The sequence below is a fragment of the Pseudophryne corroboree genome, chromosome 2, assembly GCF_028390025.1.
Source record: "Pseudophryne corroboree isolate aPseCor3 chromosome 2, aPseCor3.hap2, whole genome shotgun sequence".
NCBI classification, from domain to species: domain Eukaryota; kingdom Metazoa; phylum Chordata; class Amphibia; order Anura; family Myobatrachidae; genus Pseudophryne; species Pseudophryne corroboree.
Window position 1 is genome coordinate 454,483,061 of NC_086445.1, and position 20,590 is coordinate 454,503,650.

Consider the following 20,590-nt stretch of genomic DNA (forward strand, 5'->3'; position numbering starts at 1 on the left):
TGCTTGCTATCGCATGCTGGGGGCTGCCCAGCACAGGGCAAGGCCACCGAACATGCAAATGCCCGCCAGCGATGCTATCGCAATTCAATTGTGATCGCATCACTGATTAAGGGATGCCCCCCCTGCCTATGCAGCCTGGCTGTGAAGGTAGGCGCAGGGTGGCCATGTATTCTGTTGCAGCGACTGTCCCCGTTTTAGCTGCCCCGCCCCGGCTATGCCACCTCTCTGATCCGCGAAGGCACAGGCGTTCACATCAACGCAATGCGATCGCATTTGCCGACCCACACATGCGTAGATTGCACTCTGCACACTACACAGAAATCCGGCATTATGTGGTTGTATCGCTATAGTGATGCTTACTGAATGAGGGCCATAATAATAACTTATTTCCCTCTTATATAGGTTTTTCACATGTAGCTTACCTGGCTCAAAAGCTGTCTACCATTCTGCATTCATTTGGAAAGTTATGTAGAGAAGAACTTACAGGATCTGGGTCATCTGAAAATGGTAAGAACTGTTTTAAGAAAGCTAAACAGATTTTGCTTGAACTCTTCTTTAATAATAGTTTTTATTTATGTGTTTATTCATTTTGTGTCAAGGGACATGTCGGGGTTTATCAATTCCAGAGCTCAGCAATCTCCTTGAAGAAGCAGGCAGTATTCTAAAATCTCTGCATAAATACCATAGTGGTACCCAAGGTAAGTGGTATTTTAGTTCTAGTGATATATTTTGTTTCATCTTAAACTATTGATTGCATGTTATTCCTATAAGCTTTGCAATGGAATAAGTGGACATTACTGTCCAGTCACAAAAAGTTTGTTCAGTCCTATTAATGGCATCATAGACAACATAGCTTTGGTTCATAGACCCAGACGGAGTCACCCATCATTACTGACGCATATCCCCTGCATCTGGCTAGCTGTATTCCTGGAACAGCACCCTGTGGCCAGTAGAGCAGCTTCAGTGCTGCCTGGACTGTCCAATGGACACTACAGGCATGCACCCTGCAGTGTGTATCTCTCTTCTTTCTACTGCCGCTGGACCCGTCCCATGATGTGATGTCCTTGTTCGAAGGTGAGGCTGGCACAGAGTGGCAGTGAGTAATGCTCAGGCGCTGCACACACATACACCCTCTCACAAGGCACCATTATGTGTGCAACCTACCAAAGAATGCCACAAACAATTAAAATTGTAATATATTGTAAAATATATAGAATTTAGGATTAAAACAGAAAGATTTTGGAACCAGTAGGCAATTTGGGGGAGATTCAAATGTTTGAAAAGCCAGTTGGGAGTCTATTTTTTCCTGTCTATTAGATAGGAAAAAACAGACTCCCAACTGACTTTTCAAACATTTGAATCTCCCCCTTTGAATCTTATAATACAGATCTATAGGGTCTATTTATCAAGCATTTTTTCCCATAAAATTATGTAGAAACTGCAACTTCTGTGTAATTTTATGAATTGTTGCTATGTACTAATAGCCTAATGCAGGAGATTTCACAGAAACCTTCTGCAGAAAGCCAATTAGCACTGAAGATCGCAGTCCCCATTATAATCAGTGTAGACTATGATCTGACCCCTCTGGTGCCATTACTTTACGCAAGGGGCGGGAAACATTTGTCCCTCCAGCTGTTCTTGAACTACACATACCAGCATGCCCTGCTACAGTTTTGGAATGTGGCCATTGTAAAACTGTTGCAGGTCATGCGGGATGTATAGTTCAACAGCAGCTGGAGGGCCAAAGGTTCCTAGCCGCTGCTTTACACCATCTTCAGATTGGGTAAACCGTTTTACACCTATGGAGGCTCACTGGCAGGGGAGAGATTTTCTGATCCATCTCCTGCAGCCTCTGACTGGCTTTGGCTCAGATTACCTGAAGGAACCTTTCACAAATGTGAGAGACTCCTCAAAACTGCCAGGTAAGTAACTCGCAGGGATAAGCTGCAGCCATTTGGGGACAGGACTGGGGCGGGGATGGCCAGTGTTTCTGAAAACAGGGTGGGGGTGAGGGTGCAAAGGCCAGGGTCTGTGTCTTCAAATGCAGATTTTCTGACCCCAGTCTTTTCCTCTGCTGGTGCATGTACTCATGTCACACCCAGTAGCGGATCTTGCCACGGGCAAGCAGGACTTTTGCCCGGGGCGCCGCCTTCCGGAGGGCACAGGGTGCCATCCGGAGGGTGCCGCACCAGGGCAAGATCCGCTGCTGCTGTGTGCCCCCCGCTGCCCCCTTGCTGCCGCTGGCCGCTGCCCCCCCCCCCCCGCTGCCGCTGTGAAGGGAAACTAGACGCGTACGCGTGGAGAGGTCCTTTACTGTGCGGTGCGCGATGACGTCATCGCGCACCGCACAGCAAAGGTCCTCTTCACGAAGGGAACTAGACGCTACGCGTCTAGTTTCCCTTCACAGCGGCAAGATCCGCTGCTGCTGTGTGCCCCCCGCTGCCCCCTTGCTGCCGCTGGCCGCTGCCCCCCCCCCCCCCCCCCGCTGCCGCTGTGAAGGGAAACTAGACGCGTACGCGTCTAGTTTCCCTTCGTGGAGAGGTCCTTTACTGTGTGGTGCGCGATGACGTCATCGCGCACCGCACATCATTTCAGTCTGTACAGGGGGCGTAAATGACCACGCCCCCTGTATGAAGCCACGCCCCCTATTGCCGCCCGGGGCGCACAGAGCGCCAGAACCGGCCCTGGTCACACCTAATGTACACACACAGTGGAAGCTGGGGAACGTACCGCACACGTTAGGTAGTGTTTATTCTAGGTGTAGGTGCTGACCAGTAAGGAGGGCACATTTTAATTTGATGGATTTAATTTAGATACGATGTATCACTACAGTAGCTATACATGTGCAATTTGTGTATAATATGTCCTCCTCCCTGATCAGCATCCTGCATCTAGAGTGAACACAATCAGGTGTGACATGCATGTGCCATAGCTGCAATTAGGTTATCATGCAATGATGACCTAATTTAATCAGGCTCCAATTTTATGATAATAGATTAAAAAATAATCTCAGAACAATGCATATGGATAGTACAGAAAGTTATGTGCCGACTGCATGTGTATTCATTTGTAACTTGATTTTTTTTTTTTTTTAATATAATCAAATTTTTTATATAGCTCCTAAAACTAAGGGGACGTTTGGGTTGCCCTTCTTTCAAGTGGCAGACATTTTCTTTTTCTAAATAAATTGGTTTATGGATTCATATGCAGTATATACACATTGGGCCTAACTCGCAGAATATAATTGTGGCCATACAGCATGTAGCAAATGGATTTACAGTATTTAAATGACTGAAAAGGATCCGATTTAAACTGCCTCAAAGGTTTAGTAAGTTACAAATCAGTTGGTATTACCAAAAAATATTTCTGGTTGGCGCAAAAATCTGGTAATCTATGGGAACAAATGACAATCAAGTATTTGCTCCCAAAAGCCGGTAAATAGGTAAAAATGGACATTCAGATAATTTGGTTAAATCAAATGGATTTAACAATTTTGTCTGAATGCCCTTTTTTGTCTGTTTTCCAGTGTTTAGGAGTAAATGGTCAATTGTCATTTGCTCCTATACAAAACTAGATTTTTGTTCCAACCAGAAAGATTGGACTAATAATCTTATCGTGTATATGCAGCTTAAATCTGATTTTTTAAGAATAAGTGTATATTGCCCCTAATGCACCTACTCAACAAATTCATGCACATTTTAGTGTATGTAGATTATTCATAGGGACATATTTTCTTGTATGTTACCTTTTGTGGTGTGAAAAAACGCTTTTCTGTACTGCTCATGCGCAGCAAAATGTGTCTATACAGTATCTAGACTTGTACGTTTCTTAGCAATGCTGCCTCTTTAACCCAATTACGCCACAACCCCAGATATCCTTTTAGGAGCCTTATCTCTTGTGAGTACGGCAAGGCTGCTGCATATACAGTATATGAAATGCTAATGGTGATGATACCTGCAGCACTAGCTAAACACTTCTGATTGGCTGATTTATTGACCTCTCTAGCAGATAGTACTTCATTCTAGGTTTCTGGACTAGTTTTCCAGCAGTGTTATCTATGTGAATGATCTCTAAGGCAGGCATGTCCAAACTGCAGCCCTCCAGCTGTTGTGAAACTATATATCCCAGCATGCCATGACAGAGTTTTGCCGTCAGAGAATGTTAAAGCTGTGTCAGGGCATGCTGGGATATGTAGTTTCTCAACAGCTGGAGGGCCGCAGTTTGGACATGCCTGCTCTAAGGATTCAAAATATGCATGTTGTAAATAAAAAAATACTATGTCTATCATGTGGATGGAGGGAAAGCCACAGGTATACTGCCAGCAGTTCAAGTAGAGAGACTAAAAAACAGATCCTATATCAAAGAGATTGTTCATTTTGATCATTAATATAACTATTGCTGATACAGTGATGTACTGATAGAAACCTGTATTGCTGTAATATATTCTGCAGGTAAAGATATATTGGCATTAGGTCCATTTCTCTAACGTCCTAGTGGATGCTGGGGACTCCGTCAGGACCATGGGGAATAGCGGCTCCGCAGGAGACAGGGCACAAAAGTAAAAGCTTTAGGATCAGGTGGTGTGCACTGGCTCCTCCCCCTATGACCCTCCTCCAAGCCTCAGTTAGATTTTTGTGCCCGGCCGAGAAGGGTGCAATCTAGGTGGCTCTCCTAAAGAGCTGCTTAGAGTAAAAGTTTTGTTAGTTTTTTTATTTTCAGTGAGTCCTGCTGGCAACAGGCTCACTGCATCGAGGGACTTAGGGGAGAGAAGTGAACTCACCTGCGTGCAGGATGGATTGGCTTCTTAGGCTACTGGACACCATTAGCTCCAGAGGGAGTCGGAACACAGGTCTCACCCTGGGGTTCGTCCCGGAGCCGCGCCGCCGACCCCCTTGCAGATGCCGAAAAATGAAGAGGTCCAGAAACCGGCGGCAGAAGACTTTTCAGTCTTCATAAGGTAGCGCACAGCACTGCAGCTGTGCGCCATTGTTGTCAGCACACTTCATAACAGCGGTCACTGAGGGTGCAGGGTGCTGGGGGGGGCGCCCTGGGCAGCAATGATAGTACCTTATTCTGGCTAAAAATACATCACATATAGCCCCTGGGGGCTATATGGATGTATTTAACCCCTGCCAGGTCTCAGAAAAACGGAAGAAGAAGCCCGCCGAAAAGGGGGCGGGGCCTATTCTCCTCAGCACACAGCGCCATTTTCCCTCACAGAAATGCTGGTGGGAAGGCTCCCAGGCTCTCCCCTGCACTGCACTACAGAAACAGGGTTAAAACAGAGAGGGGGGGCACTGATTTGGCGATATGACTACATATATTAAAATGCTATAAGGGAAAAGCACTTATATAAAGGTTGTCCCTGTATAATTATAGCGTTTTTGGTGTGTGCTGGCAAACTCTCCCTCTGTATCCCCAAAGGGCTAGTGGGTCCTGTCCTCTATCAGAGCATTCCCTGTGTGTGTGCTGTGTGTCGGTACGTGTGTGTCGACATGTATGAGGACGATGTTGGGAGGCGGAGCAAATTGCCTGTAATGGTGATGTCACTCTCTAGGGAGTCGACACCGGAATAGATGGCTTATTTAAGGAATTACGTGATAATGTCAACACGCTGCAAGTCGGTTGACGACATGAGACGGCCGGCAAACATATTAGTATCTGTCCAGGCGTCTAAAACACCGTCAGGGACGTTATAATGCCCATTTTACCTCAGTCGGTCGACACAGACACAGACACGGACACTGACTCCAGTGTCGACGGTGAAGAAACAAACGTATTTTCCTTTAGGGCCACACGTTACTTGTTAAGGGCAATGAAGGAGGTGTTACATATTTCTGATACTACAAGTACCACAAAAAAGGGTATTATGTGGGGTGTGGAAAAACTACCTATAGTTTTTCCTGAATCAGATAAATTAAATGAAGTGTGTGATGAGGCGCGGGGTTCCCCCGATAGAAAATTATTGGCGGTATACCCTTTCCCGCCAGAAGTTAGGGCGCGTTGGGAAACACCCCTTAGGGTGGATAAGGCGCTCACACGCTTATCAAAACAAGTGGCGATACCGTCTCCAGATACGGCCGCCCTCAAGGAGCCAGCTGATAGGAGGCTGGAAAATATCCTAAAAAGTATATACACACATACTGGTGTTATACTGCGACCAGCGATCGCCTCAGCCTGGATGTGCAGCGCGGGGGTGGCTTGGTCGGATTCCCTGACTGAAAATATTGATACCCTTGACAGGGACAGTATTTTATTTACTATAGAGCATTTAAAGAATGCATTTCTATATATGCGAGATGCACAGAGGGATATTTGCACTCTGGCATCAAGAGTAAGTGCGATGTCCATATCTGCCAAAAGATGTTTATGGACACGACAGTGGTCAGGTGATGCAGATTCCAAACGGCACAAAGATGTATTGCCGTATAAAGGGGAGGAGTTATTTGGGGTCGGTCCATCGGACCTGGTGGCCACGGCAACTGCTGGGAAATCCACCGTTTTTACCCTAAGTCACATCTATGCAGAAAAAGACACCGTCTTTTCAGCCTCAGTCCTTTCGTCCCCATAAGCATATCTGCCCAGGGATAGAGGAAAGGGAAGAAGACTGCAGCAGGCAGCCCATTCCCAGGAACAGAAGCCTTCCACCGCTTCTGCCAAGTTCTCAGCATGACGCTGGAGCCGTACAGGACCCCTGGATCCTACAAGTAGTATCCCAGGGGTACAGATTGGAAAGTCGAGACGTTTCCCCTCGCAGGTTCCTGAAGTCTGCTTTACCAACGTCTCCCTCCGACAGGGAGGCAGTATTGGAAACAATTCACAAGCTGTATTCCCAGCAGGTGATAATCAAAGTAACCCTCCTACAACAAGGAAAGGGGTATTATTCCACACTATATTGTGGTACTGAAACCAGAAGGCTCGGTGAGACCTATTCTAAATCTGAAATATTTGAACACTTACAAAGGTTCAAATCAAGATGGAGTCACTCAGAGCAGTGATAGCGAACCAGGAAGAAGGGGACTATATGGTGTCCCGGGACATCAGGGATGCTTACCTCCATGTCCCAATTTGCCCTTCTCACCAAGGGTATCTCAGGTTCGTGGTACAGAACTGTCACTATCAGTTTCAGACGCTGCCGTTTGGATTGTCCACGGCACTCCGGGTCTTTACCAAGGTAATGCCCGAAATGATGATTCTTCTTCGAAGAAAATGGACGACCTCCTGATAAGAGCAAGGTCCAGAGAACAGTTGGAGGTCGGAGTAGCACTATCTCAAGTAGTTCTACGACAGCACGGGTGGATTCTAAATATTCCAAAACCGCAGTTGTTTCCGACGACACGTCTGCTGTTCCTAGGGATGATTCTGGACACAGTCCAGAAAAAGGTGTTTCTCCCGGAGGAGAAAGCCAGGGAGTTATCCGAGCTAGTCAGGAACCCAGGGGCGGAACTACTGGCGGGGCAGGCAGTGCATTGCACTGGGGCCCCGCCGCACTCAGGGGCCCACAGCCGCCATTTAGAACAGATTGACATGCGGACGAGAGTCCGCATGTCAATCTGCGTTCTCCTCTCCCTCCTTGCTGCTCCCCTGCTCCCCCGGCCCCCCCCCTATGTGTTGGAGGGACACGAGCGCATCGCGCGTCTCTCTGTGTCCCTCCTGGCTCTCCCCCGGCCGCTCTAAGGAAGCATGTGCCGTTCGTGAGCTCTGATTGGCTCACGAACGGCACATGCTTCATTAGACCAGCGGGGGAGAGCCAGGAGGGACACAGGAGAGACGCGCGATGCGCTCGTGTCCCTCCAACACATAGGGGGGGGAGGGGGGACCGGGGGAGCAGGCACTGGGGGGACAGATCTGGCACTGGGGACATATACCTGGCACTGGGGGGACAGATCTGGCACTGGGGACATATACCTGGCACTGGGGGGACAGATCTGGCACTGGGGACATATACCTGGCACTGGGGGGACAGATCTGGCACTGGGGACATATACCTGGCACTGGGGGGACAGATCTGGCACTGGGGACATATACCTGGCACTGGGGGGACAGATCTGGCACTGGGGACATATACCTGGCACTGGGGACATATACCTGGCACTGGGGACATATACCTTGCACTGGGGGGGCATATACCTGGCACTGGGGGGGAATATCTGGCACTGTGGGAGAATATCTGGCACTGGGGGGGCATATACCTGGCACTGGGAGCATATAACTGGCACTGGGGGAGCATGTACCTGGCACTGGGGGCATATACCTGGCACTGGGGGCATATACCTGGCACTGGGGGGGAATATCTGGCACTGTGGGAGAATATCTGGCACTGGGGGGGGGCATATACCTGGCACTGGGAGCATATAACTGGCACTGGGGGAGCATGTACCTGGCACTGGGGGCATATACCTGGCACTGGGGGCATATACCTGGCACTGGGGGCATATACCTGGCACTGTGGGAGAATATCTGGCACTGGGGGGGCATATACCCGGCACTGGGGGCATATACCTGGCACTGGGGACAGATCTGGCACTGGGGACATATACCTGGCACTGGGGACATATACCTTGCACTGGGGGGGCATATACCTGGCACTGGGGGGGAATATCTGGCACTGTGGGAGAATATCTGGCACTGGGGGGGCATATACCTGGCACTGGGAGCATATAACTGGCACTGGGGGAGCATGTACCTGGCACTGGGGGCATATACCTGGCACTGGGGGCATATACCTGGCACTGGGGGGGAATATCTGGCACTGTGGGAGAATATCTGGCACTGGGGGGGCATATACCTGGCACTGGGAGCATATAACTGGCACTGGGGGAGCATGTACCTGGCACTGGGGGCATATACCTGGCACTGGGGGCATATACCTGGCACTGGGGGGGAATATCTGGCACTGTGGGAGAATATCTGGCACTGGGGGGGCATATACCCGGCACTGGGGGCATATACCTGGCACTGGGGGGGAATATCTGGCACTGGGGGCATATACCTGGCACTGGGGGGGAATATCTGGCACTGTGGGAGAATATCTGGCACTGGGGGGGCATATACCCGGCACTGGGGGCATATACCTGGCACTGGGGGGGAAGCAGGCACTGGGGGGGAATATCTGGCACTGGGGGCATATACCTGGCACTGGGGGCATATAACTGGCACTGGGGGGGCATGTACCTGGCACTGGGGGCATATACCTGGCACTGGGGGGGAATATCTGGCACTGTGGGAGAATATCTGGCACTGGGTGCATATACCTGGCACTGTGGGGGAATATCTGGCACTGGGAGCATATGTGGCACTGGGAGCACGGCCCTAGCAACAAGCACTACCCACTAGCAACGAGCATGACACCCAGTGCATGAAACCCCTGGCAACGAGCATGACATCCTGGCACTGTGCATGGAACCAAGTGCATGAAACCCCTGGCAACAAGCAGGTAATTTCTTTTTTTATTTGTTGGGACTGCCTGCCGCAATGTGTAAAAAGGGGGGACTGCCTGCCGCTATGTATAAAAATGGGGAATCTGCATGCCGCAATGTAAAAATGGGGAATCTGCCTGCCGCTATGTGTAAAAAGGTAGAATCTGCCTGCCGTAATGTGTAAAAAGGGCACGCTATCTGCCGTTATGTGTAAAAGTGTATGGTGTCTGCCGTAATGTGTAAAATGGGGACGCTGTCTGCCGTAATGTGTAAAATGGGGACGCTGCCTGCCGTAATGTGTAAAAAGTGCACGCTGTCTGCCGCTATGTGTAACGAGGGCACGCTGTCTGCCGCTATGTGTAACGAGGGTACGCTGTCTGCCATTGTGTAAAAAGTGTATGCTGTCTGCCGCTATGTGTAACGAGGGCACGCTGTCTGCCGTTATGTGTAAAAAGTGCACGCTGTCTGCCGTTATGTGTAAAAAGGGGAATCTGTTCGCTGTAAGGAGTAAAAGGGTCTCTACCTGGTGTAGTGGTGCTACTGTGCGGCGTAATTTGAAGAATGGAGACTACTGTGCACCGTTTTATGAATTGGTATTATTTTGTGGACACACCCCTTCCCCACGAAGCCACGCCACTATGTATTTTTGCGCGCGCGCCTACGGCGCGCACTGCCCATGGGGTGTACTTGGATGGGGGGCCCAAAGCATTTTGTTGCACCTGGGCCCACCGCTTGCTTGTTCTGCCACTGCAGGAACCTCCTAAAACCAGGAAAAGTGTCAGTGCATCATTGCACAAGAGTCCTGGGAAAAATGGTGGCTTATTACGAAGCGATTCCATTCGGCAGATTCCACGCAAGAACTTTTCAGTGGGATCTGCTGGACAAATGGTCCAGATCGCATCTTCAGATGCATCAGCGGATAACCCTATCTCCAAGGACAAGGGTGTCTCTCCTGTGGTGGTTACAGAGTGCTCATCTTCTAGAGGGCCGCAGATTCGGCATTCAGGATTGGATGCTGGTGACCACGGAGGCCAGCCTGAGAGGCTGGGGAGCAGTCACACAGGGAAAAAATTTCCAGGGAGTGTGATCAAGTCTGGAGACTTTTCTCCACATAAATATACTGGAGCTAAGGGCAATTTATAATGCTCTAAGCTTAGCAAGACCTCTGCTTCAAGGTCAGCCGGTATTGATCCAGTGGGACAACATCACGGCAGTCGCCCACGTAAACAGACAGGGCGGCACAAGAAGCAGGAGGGCAATGGCAAAAACTGCAAGAATTTTTCGCTGGGCGGAAAATCATGTGATAGCACTGTCAGCAGTGTTCATTCCGGGAGTGGACAACTGGGAAGCAGACTTCCTCAGCAGGCACGACCTCCACCCGGGAGAGTGGGGACTTCATCGGGAAGTTTTCCACATGATTGTGAACCGTTGGGAAAGACCAAAGGTGTACATGATGGCGTCCCGCCTGAACAAAAAACTGGACAGGTATTGCGCCAGGTCAAGAGACTTTCAGGCAATAGCTGTGGACGTTCTGGTAACACCGTGGGCGTACCAGTCGGTGTATGTGTTTCCTCCTCTGCTTCTCATACCCAAGGTATTGAGAATTATAAGACGTAGAGGAGTAAGAACTATACTCGTGGCTCCGGATTGGCCAAGAAGGACTTGGTACCCGGAACTTCAAGAGATACTCACAGAGGACTCATGACCTCTGCCGCTAAGAAGGGACTTGCTTCAGCACGTACCATGTCTGTTCCAAGACTTACCGCGGCTGCGTTTGACGGCATGGCGGTTGAACGCCGGATCCTAAGGGAAAAAGGCATTCCGGAAGAGGTCATTCCTACCCTGGTCAAAGCCAGGAAGGACGTGACCGCACAACATTATCACCACATGTGGCGAAAATATGTTGCGTGGTGTGAGGCCAGGAAGGCTCCACGAAGAAATTTCAACTCGGTCGATTCCTGCATTTCCTGCAAACAGGAGTGTCTATGGGCCTCAGATTGGGGTCCATTAAGGTTCAAATTTCGGCCCTGTCGATTTTCTTCCAGAAAGAATTGGCTTCAGTTCCTGAAGTCCAGAAGTTTGTCAAGGGAGTACTGCATATACAACCCCCTTTTGTGCCTCCAGTGGCACTGTGGGATCTCAACGTAGTGCTGGGATTCCTCAAATCACATTGGTTTAAACCGCTCAAATCTGTGGATTTGAAATATCTCACATGGAAAGTGACCATGATGTTGGCCCTGGCCTCGGCCAGGCGAGTGTCAGAATTGGCGGCTTTGTCTCACAAAAGCCCATATCTGATTGTCCTTTCGGACAGGGCAGAGCTGCGGACTCGTCCCCAGTTTCTCCCTAAGGTGGTGTCAGCGTTTCACCTGAACCAGCTTATTGTGGTACCTGCGGCTACTAGGGACTTGGAGGACTCCAAGTTGCTAGATGTTGTCAGGGCCCTGAAAATATCGGTTTCCAGGACGGCTGGAGTCAGGAAAACTGACTTGCTGTTATCCTGTATGCACCCAACAAACTGGGTGCTCTTGCTTCTAAGCAGACGATTGCTAGTTGGATGTGTAGTACAATTCAGCTTGCACATTCTGTGGCAGGCCTGCCACAGACAAAATATGTAAATGCCCATTCCACAAGGAAGGTGGGCTCATCCTGGGCGGCTGCCCGAGGGGTCTCGGCATTACAACTCTGCCGAGCAGCTACGTGGTCGGGGGGAGAACACGTTTGTAAAATTCTACAAATTTGATACCCTGGCTAAAGAGGACCTGGAGTTCTCTCATTCGGTGCTGCAGAGTCATCCGCACTCTCCCGCCCGTTTGGGAGCTTTGGTATAATCCCCATGGTCCTGACGGAGTCCCCAGCATCCACTAGGACGTTAGAGAAAATAAGATTTTACTTACCGATAAATCTATTTCTCGTAGTCCGTAGTGGATGCTGGGCGCCCATCCCAAGTGCGGATTGTCTGCAATACTTGTACATAGTTATTGGTACAAAAATCGGGTTATTATTGTTGTGAGCCATCTTTTCAGAGGCTCCGCTGTTATCATGCTGTTAACTGGGTTCAGATCACAGGTTGTACAGTGTGATTGGTGTGGCTGGTATGAGTCTTACCCGGGATTCAAAATCCTTCCTTATTGTGTACGCTCGTCCGGGCACAGTATCCTAACTGAGGCTTGGAGGAGGGTCATAGGGGGAGGAGCCAGTGCACACCACCTGATCCTAAAGCTTTTACTTTTGTGCCCTGTCTCCTGCGGAGCCGCTATTCCCCATGGTCCTGACGGAGTCCCCAGCATCCACTACGGACTACGAGAAATAGATTTATCGGTAAGTAAAATCTTATTTTCTAGCCATTTGACTTAAACATAAATTGGTGACTTGTTTATAGTCTCATGCGCATTTCCAAGAGACAACACAGAAAAGCTTTAAGGATATTTTGTGTGACATATATTTATTTTTATTGGTTGGCGGTTCAGTTTCTTCTTTATGACGGTGACGTATATCTCAGCAGATGACACATAGCTACATTACTTCATGTTCTGATGAATTATTGTACAGCATCAGTAAATCACAAACAGCCATAAACAGTTTCTTGTTTATGTGGATGTGTCTGTGTATATCTGCTAACTAGTGTACATATATTAATAGGAATCATGCTGTATTGTGACATAATCAAATATATTTTACTATACATATCCTATGAGCTTTAAATAACCAATAAGCCCAAAGGAAAAGTTGATCTGCATAAAATGAATAATTGATCTTGCAACATTAAAAAATATAAGTAAATATTCTTATAGAATTTAGGATATTTAAAAAAAATTTGTTTGCTTGCTAAAATGTCCTCCAAAATTGGGTTGGGGATGCAGCAATTGAGGGAGTCGGGAGGGCCGGGGGGGCCGTGATTGGGGGGGGGTCAGGGTGTCGCGATGATAAGCTTGTAAAAACGAGATAGGGGAGGAGGACAATTGAAGCTAACTAACCTATGATGGTTGTGTCAGCGACGGAGCTAGCAGAGTGCTGGGGTAAGGGGGTCCTGGAGTAAGTCCGTGCTGTTGGCAACAGCGACGTTGTTTCACAGTGCAACATCGACAGTATGCCACCCTGTCCCTGCCGTTGTTTGAACTGTGTGGGTAGAAGTCAGTGAGGGGACGGGAAATGGGCGGGGCCTCAGTTGGATGGCCGCTAGCACGGCTTTTGTAACAGAAAATCAAGATGAATGAGCCAGATTTTATGGGGCTGGCTACGGGCCCCTGAGACCATCCGGACCCTAAGCGAGTGCTTGGGTTGCCTTGCGGTAAAGCCGCCCTTGTTCCATGTTGTCCTGGTGCCTGCCAACCATATGGGGTATACCTAATGACTGTAGACCTAATGCATGTAGATCTTCTATACCACATCCGCTTCTGTATTGGAGATCTTATTAATTATCAAGCAGTACAGCAGTAATTTCACAAATGTTCTGTTTAGCGCAGGCATAGCTATAACTTTTACAGTAAAATAAAAATATTCTACTCCTATGCCCTGCACTGCAGAACCCCTGGCGGCATGCCCTATATTAACAGAAACAATCTGATGACATGATGCGTAACAGTACAATATGTTCCACCTGGTGATGATAGATACATTCCTGGGCGGCACTAAATATGCCTATGAGTGAAGCTATATACGCCGACCCTTGAGAAGAGGAGGATACACCCCCTTTAGCAGGTGCTGCTTGGTCAAAGTCCCTGTTTAATCTACCTCTGTCTACCTAATTTAAGAAGTAAAATATCTATATATTTTTGTATCTTTGGATTATTTAATATATTTTGTAACTAGATCACCACATGCTATCACTTTCAGTAAAGTAGAATTTAGGTAACTTTTGTTTTTAGTAAATTTTTGGTTAGTCTGTTCACAGGAAGTTGCTGTTTATGCTCAGGGAAAGAGGCGTACAAAAATAGGATTTTAATACCTACCGGTAAATCCTTTTCTCCTAGTCCGTAGAGGATGCTGGGGTCCACTTCAGTACCATGGGGTATAGACGGTTCCGCAGGAGCCATGGGCACTTTTAAGACTTTTCAAGGGTGTGCACTGGCTCCTCCCTCTATGCCCCTCCTCCAGACCTCAGTATAGGAACTGTGTCCAGGGAGACGGACATTTCGAGGAAAGGATTTACTTTTAAACTAAAGGTGAGATTCATACCAGTTCACACCTCAACCATGCCGCACAACATGGCATTCAACATAACACATGCCAACGGGCATGAACCATTGCAGCAACATGCTGAAATAATCATAACACAACATTAGTGGAACTACAAAATAACAACTGCAGGTAAAGTACGCACTGGGTCGGGTGCCCAGCATCCTCTACGGACTAGGAGAAAAGGATTTACCGGTAGGTATTAAAATCCTATTTTCTCATATGTCCTAGAGGATCCTGGGGTCCACTTCAGTATTATGGGGTTATACCAAAGCTCCAGTATGGACGGGAGAGTGCGGATGACCCTGCAGCACCGATTGACCAACTTGAGGTCATCATCGGCCAAGGTGTCAAACTTGTAAAATTTAGCAAACGTGTTTGACCTTGACCAAGTAGCTGCTCGGCACAGTTGTAAAGCAGAGACCCCCCGGGCAGCCGCCCAGGATGAGCCCACCTTTCTTGTAGAATGGGCATTTACCGACTTCGGTATCGGCAATCCTGCCATGGAATGAGCGTGCTGAATCGTCCATCTGATCCAGCGCGCAATAGTCTGCTTAGAAGCAGGACACCCAATCTTGTTGGGAGCATACAGGACAAACAGAGCACTCTGTGTTCCTTATCCGAGCTGTTCTTGTGACATAAATTTTCAAAGATCTAACCACATCAAGAGACTTTGACTCAGTGAAAGTGTCAGTAGCCACTGGCACCACAATAGGTTGGTTCATATGGAAAGACGAAACCACCTTTGGAAGACGTTGTTGGCGATTTCTCAACTCTGCCCTATCTTCATGGAAGATCAGGTAAGGGCTCTTGTGAGACAAGGCCCCCAACTCAGACACCCGCCTTGCGGATGCCAATGCCAAAAGCATCACCACTTTCCAAGTGAGAAACTTCAATCCTATCTCCTTCAGAGGTTCAAACCAATCCGATTGAAGGAACTGCAACACCACATTAAGGTCCGATGGTGCCACTGGAGGCACAAATGGAGGCTGGATGTGCAGCACGCCTTTCATGAATGTCTGAACTTCTGGTAAAGAGGCCAATTGTTTTTGAAAGAAAACTGCTAAGAACGGAATCTGGACCTTAATTGAACCCAATCTTAGGCCCGCATCCACACCAGACTGCAGAAAATGGAGAAAAAGTCCTAACTGAAACTCTTCCGTAGGACCCTTCTTGGATTCACACAAAGACACATATTTTCTCCAAATACGGTGGTAATGTTTAGACGTTACTCCTTTCCTGGCCTGATTAAGATTGGGGATGACTTCCTTGGGAATACCCTTTTGGGCTAGGATATGGCGCTCAACAGCCATGCCGTCAAACGTAGCCGCGGTAAGTCTTGATACACACATGATACCTGCTGCAGCAGGTCCTCGCGAGGAGGGAGAGGCCGAGGATCTTCTATAAGCAACTCCTGAAGATCTGGATACCAAACCCTCCTTGGCCAGTCTGGGGCAATGAGGATTGCTCGAACCCTTGTTCTTCTTTATGATTTTGAGAACTTTTGGTATCAGTGGAAGTGGAGGGAAGACATATACCGACCGAAACACCCACTGGGTCACCAGTGCATCCAGTGCTATTACTTGAGGGCCTCTCGCCCTGGAACAATATCTCTTAAGCTTCTTGTTGAGACGAGATGCCATCATGTCTACTTGAGGAACTCCCCAAAGACTTGTCACCTCTGCGAAGACTTCTTGGTGGAGGCCCAATTCTCCTGGATGGAGATCGTGTCTGGTGAGGAAGTCTGCTTCCCAGTTGTCCACTCCCGGAATGAAAATTGCTGACAGAGCTCTTGCATGCCTTTCTGCCCAGAGGAGGATCTTTGTCACCTCTGCCATTGCCGCTCTGCTTTTAGTTCCGCCCTGTTGGTTTATGTACGCGACTGCTGTTACATTGTCCGACTGGATCTGCACGGGTTGATTTTGAAGAAGATGTACCGCTTGTAGAAGGCCGTTGTAAATGGCTCTCAATTCCAGAACGTTTATGTGAAGGCAGGTTTCCTGACTTGACCATTTTCCTTGGAAGCTTTCCCCCTGTGTGACTGCTCCCCAGCCTCGGAGACTTGCATCCGTGGTTACTAGGACCCAGTCCTGAATCCCGAACCTGTGTCCCTCTAGTAGGTGAGAACTGTGTAGCCACCACAGGAGCGAAATCCTGGCTTTTGAGGACAGGATTATCTTCCGGTACATGTGTAGGTGGGATCCGGAACACTTGTCCAACAGGTCCCACTGGAATATTCTGGCATGGAATCGGCCAAACTGTATGGCCTCGTAGGCCGTCACCATCTTCCCCAACAATCGAATGCATTGATGTATTGACACTCTTGTTGGCTTCAAAATCTGTTTGACCATTCTGTGGATTTCCAGAGCCTTTTCTACTGGAAGAAATACTCTCTGAACTTCTGTGTCCAGTATCATCCCCAGAAAGGACAATCTTGTTGTCGGTTCCAATTGTGACTTCGGAAAATTCATGATCCAACCGTGTTGTTGGAGTACTGACAGGGAGAGTGCAATGTTCTGGACCAACCGTTCCCTGTATCTCGCTTTTATCAGGAGATCGTCCAGGTAAGGAATTATATTAACTCCTTGTTGTCGAAGGAGGACCATCATCTCTGCCATCACCTTGGTGAATACCCTCGGTGCCGTGGAGAGCCCTAACAGCAACATCTGGAACTGGTAATGGCAATTCTGTATTGCGAATCTCAGATAAGCTTGGTGAGGAGGATAAATGGGAACATGCAAGTAAGCATCTTTATGTCTACCGACACCATAAAGTCCCCTTCCTCCAGACTGGAAATCACTGCCCTCAGAGATTCCATCCTGAACTTGAACCTTTTGAGGTAGAGATTCAGATTTCCAGGTTTAAAATTGGTCTGACGAGCCGTCCGGCTTCGGAACTATAAAAAGGCTTGACTAAAAACCCTCTCCTTGCTGTGACAAGGGTACCAGGACAATGACTTGATCCTGACATAATTTTTGAATTGTAGCTGTTACTACTTCTCTGTCTGGAAGAGAAGCTGGCAAGGTCGATTTGAAAAATCAGCATGGGGGGACGTCTTGAAACTTCAGTTTGTATCCATGGGACACTATTTGTAAGACCCATGGGTCCAGGCCATATTGAAGCCAGATCTGACTGAAAAGTTTCAGACGTGCTCCCACCCGAGCGGACTCCCGCAAGGGAGCCCCAGCGTCATGCTGCAGATTTGGCAGAAGCAGGTGTTGATTTCTGCTCCTGCGATCCTGGAGACGCTGCGGATTTCTTTACTCTTCCCCTTCCTTTACCTGCAAAGAAGGGGGAACCGGTGGCCTTTTTGTATTTGTTGGGCCGAAAGGACTGCATGTGAGAGTGATGTGATAAGGCAAGAATGTCGACTTACCTGCGGTAGCCGCAGAGACTAACGCATCCAGCCCATTTCCAAACAAGGCCTCACCTTTATACGGGAGAGCCTCCATATTTCTCTTGGAATCTGTATCAGCATTCCACTGGCGAATCCACAACGCCCTCCAAGCTGATACTGCCATGGTAGCTTTTTTGAACCTAAAAGTCCAATATCTTTCATGGCTTCTAGCATGTATGCAGCAGCGTCTTTTATATGACCTAATGTTAGGAGTATCTCGTCTCTATCTATTGTGTCAATTTCTGATGACAAGGTATCTGACCATTTCTCGATAGCCCTACTCACCCACGCGTAAGCAATGGTGGGCCTGAGCAGTGTACCATTAGCCACATAAATAGATTTTAACGTAGTCTCCAACTTGCGGTCTGCCAGCTCCTTCAGTGAAGCCGTCCCAGGTGCAGGGAGAATCACCTTTTTAGTTAACCTTGACAGGGCACTGTCTAATACAGGGGGTGACTCCCATCTTTTCCTGTCCTCTGCCGGGAAAGGATAAGCAACCTGAATCTTTCTGGGAATCTGAAATTTCTTTTCAGGGTTTACCCAAACTCCCCCAAATAGAGTATTAAGCTCATGAGAAGGAGGGAAAGTTACATTAATTTTCCTTTCTTTATAAAAATAAGCTTTCTCCTGAGGTACAGGAGGGCTTTCCGTAACTTCCAAAACTTCCTTTATAGCAACAATCATATATTGAATGCTTTTTGCCATTTTAGGATCTATCCCCCTGGAATCACTATCGTCGACACAGGAATCAGAGTCCGTGTCGGTATCAGTATGTACTATTTGTGCAAATGGTCTTTTATGTGACCCAGCGGGGTCGCCTGTGGATGAAGAGGCAGAACTATGAAAAATCACATCTTCTGCTGATTTTCTCCAGCTCTCTGCATGAGACTCAGACTTATCTAATCTCTTACTGATATGATTCACACTATCACGTAATTCTTTCACCCATTCAGGCTCGTGGTGTGCCGGCAGCGCCACCACATTTCAACTCTGTGTACCTAAAATGGCTCCCTCAGGGGAAGAGCTCCCTGCCTCAGACATGTCACACACGTGTACAGGGGAGTCAGAACATTTACAGGTTGGGGGGGCAAGAAAGATCCTCATTTTGGCGCCCCTGTGGGCGGGGCCACTGGGGAGGAGGAGGCAGTACTACCGGGACAAAAAGGAGGCCGCACCACGGTGGGGAGGATACATCTCCGTGCAACCCCCCCACCGCGACACCCGCACTCACACATCACCCCCTGTCACTGTCACTACAATGCTTCTTAGGGGAGAAGGAGAGAGAGCGAGGGGAGTGAGAGAGAAACAAAGAGGGCGTCAGGGAGAGAGAGAGGGGGAGTGAGTGAGCGAGAGAAAGAGGGGAGAATGAAAGAGATGGTATCAATGAGAAAGAGAGGAGCGAGAGAGAAAGAGTGTCAGGGTGAGAGAGCGGGTGTCAGAGGGGATCCGGTCGAGAGCCTGGCAGTCAGAACACCGACGCCGGAATCCCAACACTATTTGGAATGCCGACACTGAAATCCTGAGTAGGGTCTACAGCCCGGCCCTGGTATCCCGACAGCAGGATCCAGAAAGCTCATCCACCTCCACACCGGAGATGTAAGCCACGGAGCAAGGGGTTAGGCTGTGGGGGGAGGGTTAGGTTTAGGTTGCGCCCTGGGGAGGTTAGGTTTAGGCTGCGGGGAGGGGGGTTAGGTTTAGCTGCTACTAGGGAGTGTTAGGGTTAGGCTGCAGAAGGGGGGGTGTAGGTTAGGGCTATAGATAGGATGGGCTAGGAGGCCAGGGGGGAGGTGAGTAAACTTTCCTTCCTCTGTCGGGATACTAACTATAGGGATGCCGCAGTCTGACCACTGGCATCCCGGCCACTGGCAAATTAATTCCAACCCGGTCAAAGGGAGGGAGAGAGAAAGAATGGGGAGCAAGAGAGAGTGTCAGGGAAACAAAGACGGAGATACATAGAGAGAGAAAGAGGTGTCAAGGAGAAAGAGGGAAAGACAGTGTCAGGGAGAGAGAGACACTACCTGAACAGCACAGCTACAGGTCTCTCATGGAGGTGTGGCTTCCCATCATCAGGCCACGCCCCCTAAACAGCCGTGATTCGTGGCAGTGCTGAGTGCTCTGGTGCTGGACGTCTTCCCTGGTAAAGGGGGGGGGGGCTAGCGCATAGCCTCTGTGAACAGGGATGTAACTAGAACTTTGTGGGCCCCATAGCAAAATGTTTAAGGGGTCCCCCAACTCAGGTCTCCAGAGAGAGAGAGAGAGAGAGAGTGACTACAGGGACAGGGACATAGATACAGAGAGAGTGGCTGCAGGGACATAGATACAGAGAGTGGCGGAAGGGACAAAGAGAGTGACAGCAGGGACACAGTGACAGAGTGGCGGCAGGGACAGAGAGAGAATGCCGACAAAGATAGGCAGCAGGGACTTTGGGACAGAAAGAGGCAGCAGGTGAATAGAAACAAAGAGAGGCAGCAGGGACATAGGTACAGATAAAGAGGCAGCAGAGACATAGGGACAGAGAGAAGCAGCAGGGACTTAGGGAGACACAGTAGGGACAAAGAGAGGCTGCAGGGAAGTAGGAACAAATAGAGGCAACAGG

The 20,590-nt window shown here is 48.8% G+C and overlaps 1 protein-coding gene across 8 annotated transcripts in view; it reads left to right on the forward strand.

Annotated features, from left to right (window-relative positions):
* Positions 1-20,590, forward strand: part of LOC135027842 (uncharacterized) — a 1,366,020-nt gene that overhangs the window by 448,066 nt on the left and 897,364 nt on the right. For all 8 annotated transcript variants that reach the window (XR_010224289.1, XM_063953746.1, XM_063953745.1 and 5 more), the window contains exons 45-46: positions 403-507; positions 600-698. Coding sequence is in view for 7 of the 8 variants with exons in the window: in XM_063953746.1 (XP_063809816.1) it covers positions 403-507; positions 600-698 (204 nt within the window). In the remaining variant the exon portion in view is untranslated. The remainder of the gene's footprint in view (positions 1-402; positions 508-599; positions 699-20,590) is intronic.